The following is a 15,066-nucleotide window of genomic DNA, read 5'->3' on the forward strand; positions in this document are numbered from 1 at the left end:
CTTGCGGCCCAATGCATCCACAACCTCTCTTACTTCTTCCTTTGAAATATGACATTCCAGAAATCTAGCTGATTCCTTCGAAAGTCTGGCAAAAGGAAGTCTAGCTATGGTCGGATCCATGACTCCTTAGAGAGAAGCTTCGCATAGAAAGAGACTATGGCATTACATACCTGAGATTTTTCTTTACATCTCTTGTCGTCAACTGATATTACAACTATCCTATTATTCTTGGTTCTTTTAGAAACTATATTATGAAAGAAGCTTGTATTTCTATCAACCTCCTTAAGCCAAACAGCCTTGGAGTGTTGTCTCCACTTAATTTCATCTTCCTTTAGGCGTTGGAGTATTCCTTCAACAAGTCGTTGTGCTTGATACTGTCTTCTTCTGACAAAGATTGACCTTCCTCGCTGATGTCCAGGGCACGAATTTCTTCATCGATAGAGGAGAGTTCAACCTCGCCTTCCCCACAAACTTCCTTGCGCCAAACGTTGAGCTTACCTCTTAGGAGTTTTAGCTTAGAGTGGAGAGAAATATCAGGTTGTTCGAAAGGTTGAAAAGACTGCCTCCAAGCCTATACTAGCTCATGAAAGCCATCTACCTCGAGCCAAGCCAGCTCAAATCTAAAAGGCTTTGGTCCCCAACTGTCTTTCTCAGAGTGAAAGTCAGCGAGATATCTAAGTCATCTGGGAGCTCGATCATATAGCCATTGTCATCCAACTTCCTCTTGACTCGGCATGGATCAATCCTTTTAGACTTGAGCTTGTTGTAAGTTTCCCTCATGAATCTTTTCTTTTCAAAGATAAACCATAACTAAGTCACCTTCATTATATATCTTCTCCCGCTGATGTTCATTCATTGCTTCTTGGTACTTGGTGTTATTCTCTTCAAGTTTCTTCATATGAGCTAGCAAGCTTTGGATGTGTTTGGCGAATGCATCAACATCTTTGCTCATTTGATCTTTTACCAACAATGGTACTAAGTCAAGTACATGATGTGGACTTTCCTGTTTATGATCTCAAATGTGGATTTCCTGATGGTACGATTTACTAAATTGTTGTAGGCAAACTTGGCTTGGGGTAGAGCCAAGTCCAATTGAGATACATTGTCACCTATGACTACCTCAGTTTGGCCGTTTGTTTGAGGATGATATGTGTTAGAGAATTGAAGCTTAGTCCCCAATTGCTTCCATAAAGTGTGCCAGAAGTGTCCCATAAACTTCGAATCGTTGTCCGTAATTATTATTTTCGGTGCCCCATGAAGTCACACAATTTTCGTGAAGAGTATGCTAGCGATATTCGTATCGTCTATCATTTTTTTTTAATACACGGAATGAAGTGGGTCATCTTAAGAAAAAAGGTCTACCACAACGAAAATCAATTCTGCTCTTTTGAATCTTAGGAAGTTTTAGAATGAAGTTCGATGAAATATCCATCCATAATGCGATTGGAACAAGAAGTGGTGTATTAAGATCGATATTCTAGACATGACCTTTGGGGACTTGGCATTGATGACATTGTGTAACGAAACATTCAATATCACGGCACATAAAAGCCAATTGTGCTTTTCCTCCATCATGGCCAATGTTTTATCTCCTCCAAAGTATCCAATTGGTCCTTTTTATAGCTAGATAGGATCTTCTTTTGCAATTATCCTTTGTGAATGCATAAGCGAGAACCCTTGTATAAATATCCATCGTGTGAGATAAATTCACACATTAGATCTTGGCCATCCACACATCCATTGAGCACTTTCAAAAAATGGGGTCCTTATATTGTTCTTTTAATGGCTTGAATCCTGATTCAAGATGAGTGTTCCTAGTAGAACCACTCTTTACTTAAAGCATCTGCTGCTTTATTCTGACTACAAGTTTTGTGACACAAAAGAAGTATATTCTTGTAAGAAAGTCATTCACTTTGCATGACGAGCACTAAGCTTCTTTTGGGAGATGAGATATCTTAACACCTCATGGTCGAAATATAGAATAAACTCTAGATGAATCAGGAACTGCCTTCAATATTGTACTGCCTAGACCACTGCATAGAACTCGAGATCATACATGGAATTCTTCTTCCATGCATCATTAAGTTTCTTATTAAACAAAATGATCGACTTTCCTTCTTGACTTTATATCGTGCCAATGCCAACATTTGAAGTGTTGCTTTTCATTTTCAAGACTTTATTTTGGTTTGGTAGTGTAAGAACTGGAGTCTTTGTCATTTGCGTGATTGCGTCTTTATGGTACTGAAGCTTTGGTCTGCCACTTTAGTTCATTTGAATTTGCCTCTGTGCATGCAATTGGTGACAGGAGTGATAATTGTATTGTAATGCTGGATAAATCTTCAGTAAAATGTTTCCAATCTGTGGAAAGAATGGACTTCTAAAAGGTTTTGTGGGTTGGGCCACTCCGCAATGGTCTTATTTTTTTCCTGGTCAATCTTGATCCCTTCTGCAGGCATGATATGCCCCCAAACACAACACTATCGACAAGGCAGGAGCACTTTATCATGTTAACAAATAGTGCCTCCCTTCATAGTACATTAAATATTTGTTGAAAGTGATCAAGGTGAGCAAAAGAATCGGGATTAAAAACAAGAATATTATCAAAATGAACAACTAAGAACTTCCTTATAAAGGGGTGGAGTACCTCTATCATTAACCTCATGAAAATGCTCAACACATTTGAAAGGCTGAATAGCATGATGGGCCATTCATAGACCCCATCTCGAGTCTTAAATGTAGTCTCATGATGGGATACTTATGTAGCCTGTATCGAGTCTTAAATGAGGTCTTCCACTCGCCCTTGGGACGGATATAAATTTGATGATATCCTTTGTTCAAGTAAGATCTTTGAAAAGACATGTGCTCCATGCAACATTTCCAATATATCATTGTAGTGAGGAATAGGAAACTAGTACTGAATAGTAATCTAGTTGTTCGCACGAATCTCCACCAATGTTCGTGTTGTCGACGAATTGCCAATAAATATTGACGATAATATCGGTGTTGCAACACCAATGACACCTAAAACCCATTAATTTGTTTATTTGCCGGATATTGATGATATTTCGTTATCTCGAGTTGTCGACGATAATGTTGATTGTATGTGTAGGCAGTATTGGCGTAAATACATAAAAAATTGAAATAAACTAAAAAAAAAAGAAGGAAAAAAAGCTTTCATTCAATTTTTTTAAAAGATATGTGAGAGAAATTTTTGTTACCTGTGGAGGATTGGTTGATTGGAATCAGTGGGCCAATCGTGGATCGATCGACAATCGTGGCTGGTCTTCAATAGGTACGAAAAAACCTCAAAAATTTCTCTTTTTTCTACGATTGGATGAGGGATTTCCTAAAATATAGAGATTTCGGGGAGCATTTCGGAGTTTCGGTAGATTTCTTACGATAGTTGGATCGATTTTATGGTTTTGAAAGCCCCCTTCTTCTAGAAGAAGCCCTTTTCACGAAAGCCTCTCCCTCTCGATTCGTCTTTTATGCGCACTTGGGATGCGGATAAGGGTGTTGGGAGTAGTGGTCGGTGCTTATAGGCCCTTATCCGCACTTGGGATGTAGATAAGGGCGTTGGGGAGTTGTGGTCGGTGCTTATAGGTTCACATGATGTAATATGTTTAATCCATGCTGTCCAACTATTTTTCCAAATCATTTTAGGGCACTAGCCCAAAAATGACGCATATCCATATCTCAGGTGGACCACACGAAACGAAACAGTGGTGATTGAACTCTTACCATTAAAAACTTCCTAGGGCCCATGATAATGTTTATTTGCCATCCAACCTCTTCATTAGGTCGCATATACTTGGATGATGGGAAAACACAAATATAAGCTTGATTGAAACCTTTTGTGGCCCCCAAGAAGTTCTTAATGGTGGGCGTTCAATCACCACTATTTCCTGTGATGTGGTCCCACCAATTGAATCGATCTGCCTCATTTTTTTTAGCTCATGACCTAAATTGTTGTGCCAAAATTAATGGACGGTGTGGATAAAACTCATACATCATGATGGGGCCCACAACACTGACCACTACCCAATGGCAACTCACATGCTCATACTGTTGGTATGTAGGGTATTGCGTCCGATGCAGATACGTGCGAAAGCCTTTTCCTGTATGTGGGCCCCATCATCATGCTTATGAGAAGTCCACCCTATCCATTTGTTTTTCCAAATCATGTTAGAACATGGGCTAAAATATGAGGCATATACGAAACTCAAGTAGACCGCACGATATGAAAAAGTGGGTAGAGAAATGCCTACCATTGAAATCTCCCTATGGTCCACCATGATGTTTATATGCCATCCATGTCGTTCATAAGATCATTCCTACTGGGATGAACTGAAAACACAAAATATTATCCTCATGGCTCTGATCTAGAACTTTTGTGGCCCCACAAATGTTTCAGTGGTGGACGTTCAATCCTTGTTGTTCCCTTTCAAGCGGTCCACTTGAAATTTGAATGTGCCTCATTTTTTCGTCCAGGTCCGAAAATGATTTGAAAAAAGGATTGACGGAGTGGATTTCTCACAAGAATGATGGTGGTCTCGCCTAGCTTCCCATAGTGGAAATTCATGCAAAAGACTTTGGCAATCCTTCCTCCACGTTCGGATGTGACGACATATTAATTGTTACTATGGAAACACATTAGTGGGTGTCAAACTTACCGTATGGGGTCCACCTTGATGAATGTGTTGTATATCCACTCTGTCCATCCGTTTTTCCATCTCATTTTAGGAATTGATCCCAAAACTTAAGCATATCCAAATCTTAGGTGGACCACACCATTGGAAACTTTGTTGATTGACCACAAAAAACTTTTTGTGGACCATAAAAAATTTGGATGAGGCTGATCTTTGTATTTTCCCTTCATGCAGGTCTGTTTGACCTCATCAATAGGTTAGATGGCAAATAAACATTACGGTGGGCCCTAAGTAGGTTTTAATGGTGGGAATTCAATCACCACTGTTTCTTGTGGTGTGGTCCACTTGATATTTGGATCTGCTTAAGTTTTGGGGCCATGTCCTTGAATGATCTAGAAAAACGGATGGACGATGTCGATATATAACATATTCATCAAGGTGGGCCGCATGGATCGACACCTTTAGATTTCTTTTGGACTATTCATCTTGTGGGACCTATGGTTCATGGCCAAGTGTACAAGAAAGTACACCCAATTTGATAACCAAACTATCTGATTTGCCCCATTGGTGGTGGACCATCAACCATTTTTGTTTCAACCATCTGGTTGGAGGCCCGGTAATTGGATAGGGCCCATTTGGTGGATTGTTAAGGTCATCCATATATGTAATCATGTGGGTCATTTTGTAAACTGTCCAGTCAATAGAACCTCCTGCAATCATGGTTTAAGTCTCTCTGCACTTGACCGGCCATGCAATCCTGAATAGAGTCCTATCAGGCAACTCGAGGCGATCCGTGCTCAATTTTCAATTCTAATAAATGGGGCTGATGGTTCAGTAATTCAAACTATAGCTGTTGGGATTGACGGTCCTATTTGAGTTATAAAAAAAAAGAAGTCCCATTTCTACAAACAAGTGTCCACGAAAGGTAGGGGTTAGGATTCATCAACCAACTAATTTTGGTTGTGATACTAACAACTCGAACATTGATCTCCACACACATACTCTAAGATCCATTTGTTTTAGGGGTTAATAATGCAATAACAACATATGGTGACATGTTTTCCCGAATTAAAACCTTTTGTAGCAACTTAGTTACCTATCTATGGAGCATGTTTGGATGGACTCATTCGATAGTGCACAAGATTCGGTAGACTCAAATATGATACTAAATCAATGTGGTGTTGAATGCTCCTCTTCTCATAGGAGGATGTCTAGTTGGGAATTCTTTGGGCACTAAGTCTTCATATTCATTAAGGAGCTCCTGTGTAGAAGGTAGAACATCTGATTATTGTCTTCTTTACCACTCATCACATGAATGATGCTGGACTCTTGCTTTGCTCTTCAAACTTTTCTACAACGAATCTTTATCAAGTGTTGGAAGGTGTTTCATTGTGTGCAATGTTATATGAACACCATCATTGATAAATGAATTGGTGGTTGCTTGAATCAAATGTGCCATATATCGGTTCCATAATCACGTTTTCTCTAACAAAATGTGGCATGCATCCATGGGGACCACATAACACCACACCTCATTCTTGTGCTTAGATCCAATAGAGAATGAAATTAAGCACATGGAGTTAACATAAACTTCTCCCTCTTCTTGAAGCAACGAATCTGATATGGGCGTGGATCTTAGTTTCTTTCGAGTTTTAATTATCCATTATTTCTTATGAGACAATGTTTTCACTATTCTCATTGTCCACCAAAATCGTGCATATCTTCTCACCAGAAGTGCAAGTGGTGCAGAAGATAGTGTTGCAACCATCGCCCCCCATCAATCACCTGAGGCGTCGATAACATAGTTCATTAGAATACCAATGACTCCCCCTATTGGTATACACATCTACTGCATCTTCCCCAACGTGCATCCCATCCTCATATGCATGTTCTTAATATTCTATTTCATCTTCAGTTTTCATTTGCATGAGTTTAGGAGTGTCTTCAACATATTCTTCTTTCTCGGCCAAATTTACTTTAATTGTGGATTGATGTGTGCATGATAGTGAAAGGAATGGTTTTCCGGTTGCTCATACTTAAAGCATATGAAAGGAGTGTTGTTTTGCCCCATCTTTGGGTGTACTATCCCCCCGTCCATAACCACTTCCCGTTAGATCAGGTTTGGCTTTGTTATTGGATGTTGGTCAATTGTCCCTCGATCTATGGGGGGTCCTGTTGTTGCCTCATGTGAGAAGTTGGCATGTTGCCCCAATATTGATGACGGTCCTCGTGGGGCATCAAATCATTTCCCAAGCCCCTAATTACTCTTCTCCTGAGCTTTTAATGCAAGTGCGTATGAATTAGAAATCTTTAAAAGTCAATTCATTTTTGATGTTTGGGTTAAAGACCCGTGAAAACTTTTTGTTTTCATACTCATGAAACCTTGTCCATAATAATTTACGAAAAAAAAACCCTTGCTCATAATGTTAATGTATGGAATTCCTTGGTGTATTTATTTCTCGATTTGTTCCCTGATGTTAATTGTGACATCTTTGATAGAGGTCATGGGCATCAGTTGTGGCTAGGAACTTCCTTTTTTACTTCTTTTTCATCTTTTCCTAAGAATTTACTTTCTCATTTATTTAAGATATTTGTTTGGCTTGGAGATTGTCCCACCATGCTAATGCATGACCAGAAAACTTCATAGCTGCTAACTTAATGTTTTGATTGTCCGCAATTTCTGTGTTCCCGAACACTTTTTCCACCATTGCCAATCAGTGAAGTCGTCAACATGCAACTGACCATGGAATTCTGCAATTTCTAATGTTAATTCTAGGCTCTCTATCATCTTCCAATAATCAAAATCATTGGTGCCTTTACACGTGGGGCCCTTTGTGTTGCTTAGGACCTTGGTGGAGAATTTTCCCTACGTGTCCACGTGCTCCCAAACTCCAACTTCGATATTCAAATTCCCTCCATGCCGGAGCTCTTCCACTTGATTAGTGAGATTGTCTACCGCATGTGTGAGTTAATCTAATTGCACTGTGAGTGCATGAATTAATTAGGTTACTCGTGCAAACTCTTCTTGTGTCACTGTGTTCTAAGTCATTAGGAGATGAGGTAGAGTAAAAAATTCCCAAAGATGACCCGCTCTAATTAAACAAATGATGTAACTTAGTTATCAAGCCAATGAGATCTCGACACTTGAATTGCAAAGAATGGACAAGAGTACGCCCACAAGATTATTTGAGTAGAGAGGGTGATGAGGACTTGACATCACATATGCCTTTGGGCATGTATCAGAGGAGGCAGGCCCCTGTCTCTCTGTGGCTAAGCAAGTATCCTTGTTGAATACCCAATAGTGCATGTACGAGCATCTGGAAGACCCCTCAATAGGAAGATGCACATGGGTTGCTTTATGGAGTGATTTGGACCATTGGATTTCAGCGACGAGACGATCGGACTGTTGGATCGCATGGAGTACATGATTGGACCGTTGATCTTGCACCATTTTTCATCATAGGACATGTTTTAGGATCTAGTTTTATGGTTGATTTATGCTTTTGGACACTATGAGTGGTTTTATATGTTTTTCTTAGACTATAGTTATTTTGGTTAAAAGACATAAAACAGGGACTATTTTGTAATTTTCTTAATGCTCTTGAGACCATATAAGGGGGGTCTGAAGCTCTCAATGGTGGATTTCTCAAAAAACAACAAATTTTCTTTGTTTCTTCTACTTTATGCGATGTGAAGACTCGTTCCATGTGATTTGGAATGAAGATCGGTGTGATGCCCATCTTCAGTCGTGGGAGTGTGGGGCTTCCGGTTATCAACCATTGATTTGGGTTTTTTTTTTTTTCTTCAAGGTATTTTGTAGAAAACTCATCATCTCTTCACCCCAAGCCATTCGAAACTCTTCCAAACACCTTCCCTTCTTCCCCATTACCCTTTCCCATCAAGCCCTTTTACCGCGGGCCAAACTCTACCTGTTCGGGCCCCACATGTGTGACCATAACGACACGTGCGAGCCCCACGGCTGGTTTGTACAGCCCACCTTTTCTTCCCCCTTCATCTTTGATCATTCATTCAAAACCCCATTATCCCTTGTCCAAAACCCTAACCTTAATCCTAAAACCCAAAATCTCCCAATTTTCCCAAATTTCTTAAATTCCCCAAGTTCCCCAATTTCCCAAACCCTAGATCTCCAAATCCTTCAAGTAATATAAAATCCCTAATTTCCCTACATCCAAAACCCTAATTCCCATCTCATAATACCAAAATCCTTTAATTCCTTCGTCCAATTCCCCAATTTAGCCCTAATATCACCCCTTTCCCCAAACTTTGCTAACCCGAGCTTCACCCACACCCAAATCTAGTAAACCCTAGGTATTATTAGGCATTCCCCTTTACAATAGTCCTAACCCTATGCTATTTGGATGTCTCTACATCCATTACATCCTAGTTTTCCATGTTTAATGATCATGTAGGACGATGCTTGACAACTTAGGCTTAAACTATGCATGCTAAATTTCCTCTTAGAATCTTGATATTTGTGATGATGTTAGTAGGATTTGTGATTTTTATTAATTAATTTAATTTTGCTGATTGATCTCACACATTATTTGATTTCATGCATTGGTCCTGCATTAGAGGGAAAAATAACTTTATTTATAATGAGGCTTCTTCTATCAATAATCAATACAAAAGCAACACATGCTAGGTGCTACAGTGGGCCATGGGCCTGCATCACTTTCTGAGATTAAAGATCTAGGACATCTTCTGCCACCATCCTTCATAAAGTGTGAGGCAATAGACCTTATTTTCTCTAATCAATGACTGTTAGAAACTAATCCCATCCAAATTACTAAATAGAATTCCTACTTGTTGTTCCAGGGTGGTGGTGACAGTCTTCCGTTCCGTGCGATATCTAAAGGTTTGTGCCATCTTTAGATATCACCATCCAAACTGTCCAACTCCCATGCAAATCCTCAGATTCTAAGTTTGGTATGCCTATCAATCTTGCTTTGGCGACTTGTGTACCCTCTGTTAAAATCATTGGTGCACTAAACTGGTGGTATCCTAAGGAGATGGTGTAACTTTTCCTAAACTTATCTCAACACCTTGTTGCACTTAAAACCATGGTTCACTCAGAAGTCAGAACACCTCTCCATTCTCACCTCTTTTCACCTTTGAGTCATTTGTTCATGGTAGTGACTCCATTTTCCACACAATACCTATTTTGTTTCTACATCTAACCTTTGCTGATTTTGATATTTTGTGGACTGCCTTTTCTCTTCCATTTTCTCTACACCCCTCTGCTTGGTATTCTCTGCCTGTGGTCTGCTGTTTTGGGTGTCCATTTGCCAGTGTGTTAGTTCTTTGTGATTTGATTAATTTATAATTGTTTGCTATCAAAAAACATGTTTATGATTAGTTTCTTCGTCTTTCAATGGCATGGAGACCATGTTTCTTGCTGTTTCTACATTCTTTGAAGTCTTAATTCATTTTATAATATTTTCTCATAGTTCAACAGAAGATGGACCAAGAAATAAAAGAGCGTGATGATAAGTATGTTGAGCTTGATTCAAAGTTTGGAAGGCTTCTCAAACGTGCCAAGCAACGGATACAAGAACTACAGAAGGCAAGGGCTATCTTTGAGTTGTTCATTAGTCTTCCAACTTGCTACTTTTCTCATGATCCTGGTTCTTATACAGTATATAAATTGTATAACATTTGTAATGCATATATTTTATTTTGTAATCTGTTGTGATGTTTTTATCCTGTAGAAGTTGGAAAATGTTGGAGTCTATGATGTTTTTATCATCTTTCATCATGTTTTACAGCGTTCAGCTTCGAAGGACCAGTTAAATATTTCAAATCAATCCTAAGAAAGCCTTGCAATTTTTTAATTATAACCTTGCATATGTATTGTGAAGGCCACTTACTACTTTTAGGGTTTGTTCAAACAGTTTCAGTTTAATTGAGAATTCTAATTTTGATATTTGCAAAATCAGGATTTGAAGAGCTGTTTGGATATGATGGGCAGAAATTTAAAATTTTGGGATTGCCACCTGAAAAATAGAAAAATGGAAAATCTGTAAAAAGTAAAAAAAAGTAAATTTTAATTTTCTTCTGATGTAGGCCTATGGCCTGAGTATTCAATAACAGTAATGGTGGTTGTAACGGCTAGCCTTAGCCATTACAGCCCTATAACGGTCGATTTTTATTTTTATTTTTAAAGAAAAAATGCATCGGCCCCATAGTGGCCTCATATCTGTCCGTTACAGGTGTTACAAAACCTTATAGGCCTATAATGGCCGTTGTAGGCCTGTTACAGTTCTCGGAACCCCAAGTAGAATGCTAGCAAAAGGTCAAGAAGTGGGTCTTATATCGGGATTCAAAGGATCACCTCAAGGGGACTGTATCTCTCATTTGGAGTTTGTTGATGACATGATTTTGTTTTGCAATGCAGAAGTTGCAAAGGTTGAATGTTTTTGGAAAATAATAGGGTGCTTTGAGGTGTGTTTGGATTAAAGGTGAATGTTGATAAGAGTGAGATGCTAGGTGTTGGTTTATCTAAGGAAGAAACATCCGTTTTTGTAACAGTGTTTGGGTGTGGCATTGGAATCTTTGCTTCTACTTATTTGGGCATTCCACTATGCTCGAGGAAGCCTATGAAACACTTATCGAGCAAGGTGATTGAAAGATTTGAAAGGAAACTGTTTGATTGGAAGAGTTGCCATTTGTCGTTACGTTGGCGTATCATGCTTCTAATATACCTCTCTAATTCATTCCATTATTTAAATTCCCGGACTCTGTATTGGACAAGCTAGAAAAGCTAAGGCGTGAGTTCTTTTGGAGAGGAGTTGGTGAAGGGCACAATTTTCACATTCTCAAGTGGGAAGAGGTTTGCAAACTGATTTCCAAAGGTGGAGCAAGGATAGGGGTGTTGGATTCTATGAACGCAGCTTTGTTGGGAAAGTGGCAATGGAGATTTTTCCCTTAAGAGGGTAGGTTTTGGAGATCATTGCTTCTAAATATGGAATAGAATTGTGGCCTGGGGGGATGGGAGACAAAGATCATTGCTTATCGAGCTTCAGGCATTTGGAAGGCTGTTGTATCTATCAGAAATACATTCAAGGAAGGTTTGGTTCTCTCTCTCTCACTCTCTCTTGGAGAGGGAAGGTGCGTTCATTTTTGGAAGATTCATGGTGTAGGTATAGGCCCTTGGAGGTCAAATTTCCTTCTTTGGCAAGACCAGCGCCATCTAAAAACATGCTTGTAGCCAATTGCTTTTCCTTTATTGGAGGTTTGGATGTTTGTTGCCCTACTTATCGCATGGATTTATCAGATGAGGAGGCGTGCAATTTTGCTAGATTATTGGGGCGGTTGCAGAATATTCATTGCTCTTCGGCTTCAAAGGGAGTGCTTCTTCATCGGGGAAGTTCACAGTTTAACCATTCTACCAACTGATCTGAAAATCATCATCTTTCCCAAGTAAGGAATTTTGTTTATCGGTTTTGGTTCAATGGAGCTCCAACAAAGGTGGCGACATTTACATGGTTGGTCGGGAGGAAGAGAGTGTTAACCATAGACAACCTCCACAAAAGATCTATGGTCCTCTCTAACATGTCTCATGCGTATGAAGGATGCGGAATCAATAGACCATTTGTTCATTCATTGCTCTTTTGCAAGGCAAGTTTGGTTCATGGTTCTCATAAAATTTGAAGCAAATTGGGTTATGCCTTCATCAGTAGAAGCTCTTTTGTGGTGTGGCATGGTATTATTCGAGCTGAGGAATTAGTAATTTGGCATATGGTGCTGCTAGTAGTTCTATGGAACATCTGGGATGAACGGAATAGGAGGTGTTTTAAGGACAAACAAGGTCCTTTGGAAGAGGTGGTTTGGAAGTCTAAACGGCATGTGTTAGAATGGGCGTTCGGGGCAAAGAAAATGGAAGATAGTAAAATTTTATCTTTGCTTAGGTATGTTTTGGGTTGTTTTCTTTTCGCTTCGACTTTTTGTCGTAGCATTTTATTAAAAAAAATTGTTATCCTTAAAAAAAATCGACTGTTCTTTTTTATTGAAACCTTTATTAAAGGGAGCCAAGGGCAAACCCAAAAGAAAATAAAGCAAAGCAAAAAGTAACACAATCAAACAAACAAAAACCTACTATACAACCTAAAAACAAGCAAAACAAAAAACTACATAAACAAAAGTAAAAAACAAAACAAGAAGCTAAATCCTCTATATAACTCGAGACAGGGAAAAACCCCCAAGACTTGAGCCAGTTAGCCCATTACAAGCCCAAAACAGAGGAGATAACTCTGTAATCCAAAGAGAGAAGACTAAGCACCCTTTCAAAACAGGCACGAATAAGTTCAACCATCACCTTAGAAGAAGAGGACTGGTCCCCGAAACACCAATTGTTTCCCTCTCCAAATGGCCTTGAGAATCGCTAATCTAGCAAGACATCAAAGGGGCTTGAGCAAACTACCGATATGCCTCCTGTGCCAATTGAACAACATACCGACAATCAGTGTTGTCAAAATCCTATGATTTATGATTTTACGATTTACTATATTAGTCAAATCTTAAGCAAAATGATTTGAATCCCACCTTTGAGTCCCTTTTTATATGAATCCTACGATTTTACGATTCAAATCCCGATTTACGATTCAAATTATACTTGTCTTATATTTTAAGCTTCACTTGGCTTTCATTTTATGTTTTAAAATTGTTGGGGGCTTTAAGAATCTTTTAGAAAAAAACAAAAAAAAAAATTGTTTAACGAAAGTAAATTATTTTATTTTGTTCTTTATAAGAGACAATTATATATATTCTCTTCAACTTTAAATCGTAGAGTTTTTTTTTTTTTTTTCTTTATGATTCCTTACTTCGTAATTGGTCGAAACACCAAGTTGATGAATGAATTATCTAGAATGTTTTTATGGATGGTTGTGATCATGTTGACTTATATGTATTGTGGAATGATGGTTAGAAGTCAAAATATCTTTTTTATTTTTGTCAATCAACAAAATCAAATGCCGCTTTTTCAATGTGATTCTATGTTCAAGAAAGTTAAGAAGAACATAAATTATTAAAGGATCTTTATATTTTTTTTAAGGAAAATTTCTTGAAGATAAAAAAAAGGAAAGCTAAGAATCCTTTAACACTATCATGACATGGCATTACGTGGTGCACTTTGATGGCAAAAGGTTGATTGCTGAGTTTTAAAATTTTTCTGGTTTATATATTATCATTATTATTATTATTATTATTATTATTATTATTATTATTAAGAAAGCTATAAAAAATCTTACAATTTACAATACGATTTGCAATTCAATATGATTTAACACCTATTATGATTTACGATACGATTATGATTTTGACAACATTGTCGACAATCTCACTAGGCATGACCCAAGAGTTGCCAAACTTAGTGAGAATAGAGGACCACATGGTCCCTGCCGGAGTAGTGGATAAAGAGGTGACTAATGATCTCAACATTGTTGAGGTAGAGAAGGTAGATGTTGGGAAGGAACATGCCTCACTTTTGTAGGTTGTTGACCATGAGGATTCTCCCTCTTGTGAGGAGTCAAACGAAAGTGGCAATTTGGCTAGCCACCATAAGACCATGCAAATGAAGGAAAGGACATGGTGTGGGGAGAAGGCGAGTTTTGTAGCATCAGGTACAGGGACTCGGACAAGAAGCAGCTCGAAGGAGAGAGTGACCAAGTTGAAGAATAGTCCACACTTGGGCCAGGTCTTATACCATTTAGGAGCTTCAAGAGGCAAAAAAGATCTTGAAACTCAAAGTTAGACAATGATCTCCTACAAGGGAGGCACCACACCCCAGAACCAACATTAGAGAAGCAGTCTACCACCAAGCGAGACAAATTACATGCTGATCTAGCTAATCTCAGGAAAAGAGATTGGAGGGGGGTAGTTGAGATCCAACAATCCTTCCAAAAATGAATCCGCTGACCATCACAGAGAGTATTGGAAAATCCATCCAACATAAGGGGCCTGAGAGAGGCAATGGCTTTCCAAACAGAAGAGGCTCTGTAGAGAGAAGAGGGTTTGGAAAACCAACCTACCTCATCAATACCATATTTAGAAGTGATGATTTCTCCCCACCATTTACCCCCTTCCAAACTTAACACCAAACCCATTTATTGAGAAGAGTAGAATTGGCATTTGCTAGGACTCAGATCCCTACACCCCCCACCCCCCAGTGTAAGGTTTGTAGACCTCAGACGAACTAAGTAGATGAAATTTGTGACTATCAGAGCTATTATTCAAAAGGAAATCTCTTCGGAGTTTCTCAAGCCTAGAAGGATGGATTTCAGATAGTGGAATGTAGAAAGAAAATATGTGGGAAGGTTGGATAGAGTTGATTTAATAAGGGTCATGCGACTCCCAAGCAATAGAAATCGACTTTTCCTAGGGCCCATCTTATGCTTGATTC

General features: G+C 38.8%; 1 protein-coding gene across 1 annotated transcript in view; it reads left to right on the top strand.

Moving 5' to 3' along the window:
- The window catches only part of LOC131237045 (protein GRIP), a 157,557-nt gene that overhangs the window by 15,210 nt on the left and 127,281 nt on the right, over positions 1-15,066 (top strand). The window contains exon 3 of the mRNA XM_058234682.1: positions 10,118-10,233. Within this exon, the coding sequence (XP_058090665.1) occupies positions 10,118-10,233 (116 nt within the window). The remainder of the gene's footprint in view (positions 1-10,117; positions 10,234-15,066) is intronic.

This window comes from Magnolia sinica, chromosome 2, assembly GCF_029962835.1.
Source record: "Magnolia sinica isolate HGM2019 chromosome 2, MsV1, whole genome shotgun sequence".
Lineage (NCBI taxonomy): Eukaryota > Viridiplantae > Streptophyta > Magnoliopsida > Magnoliales > Magnoliaceae > Magnolia > Magnolia sinica.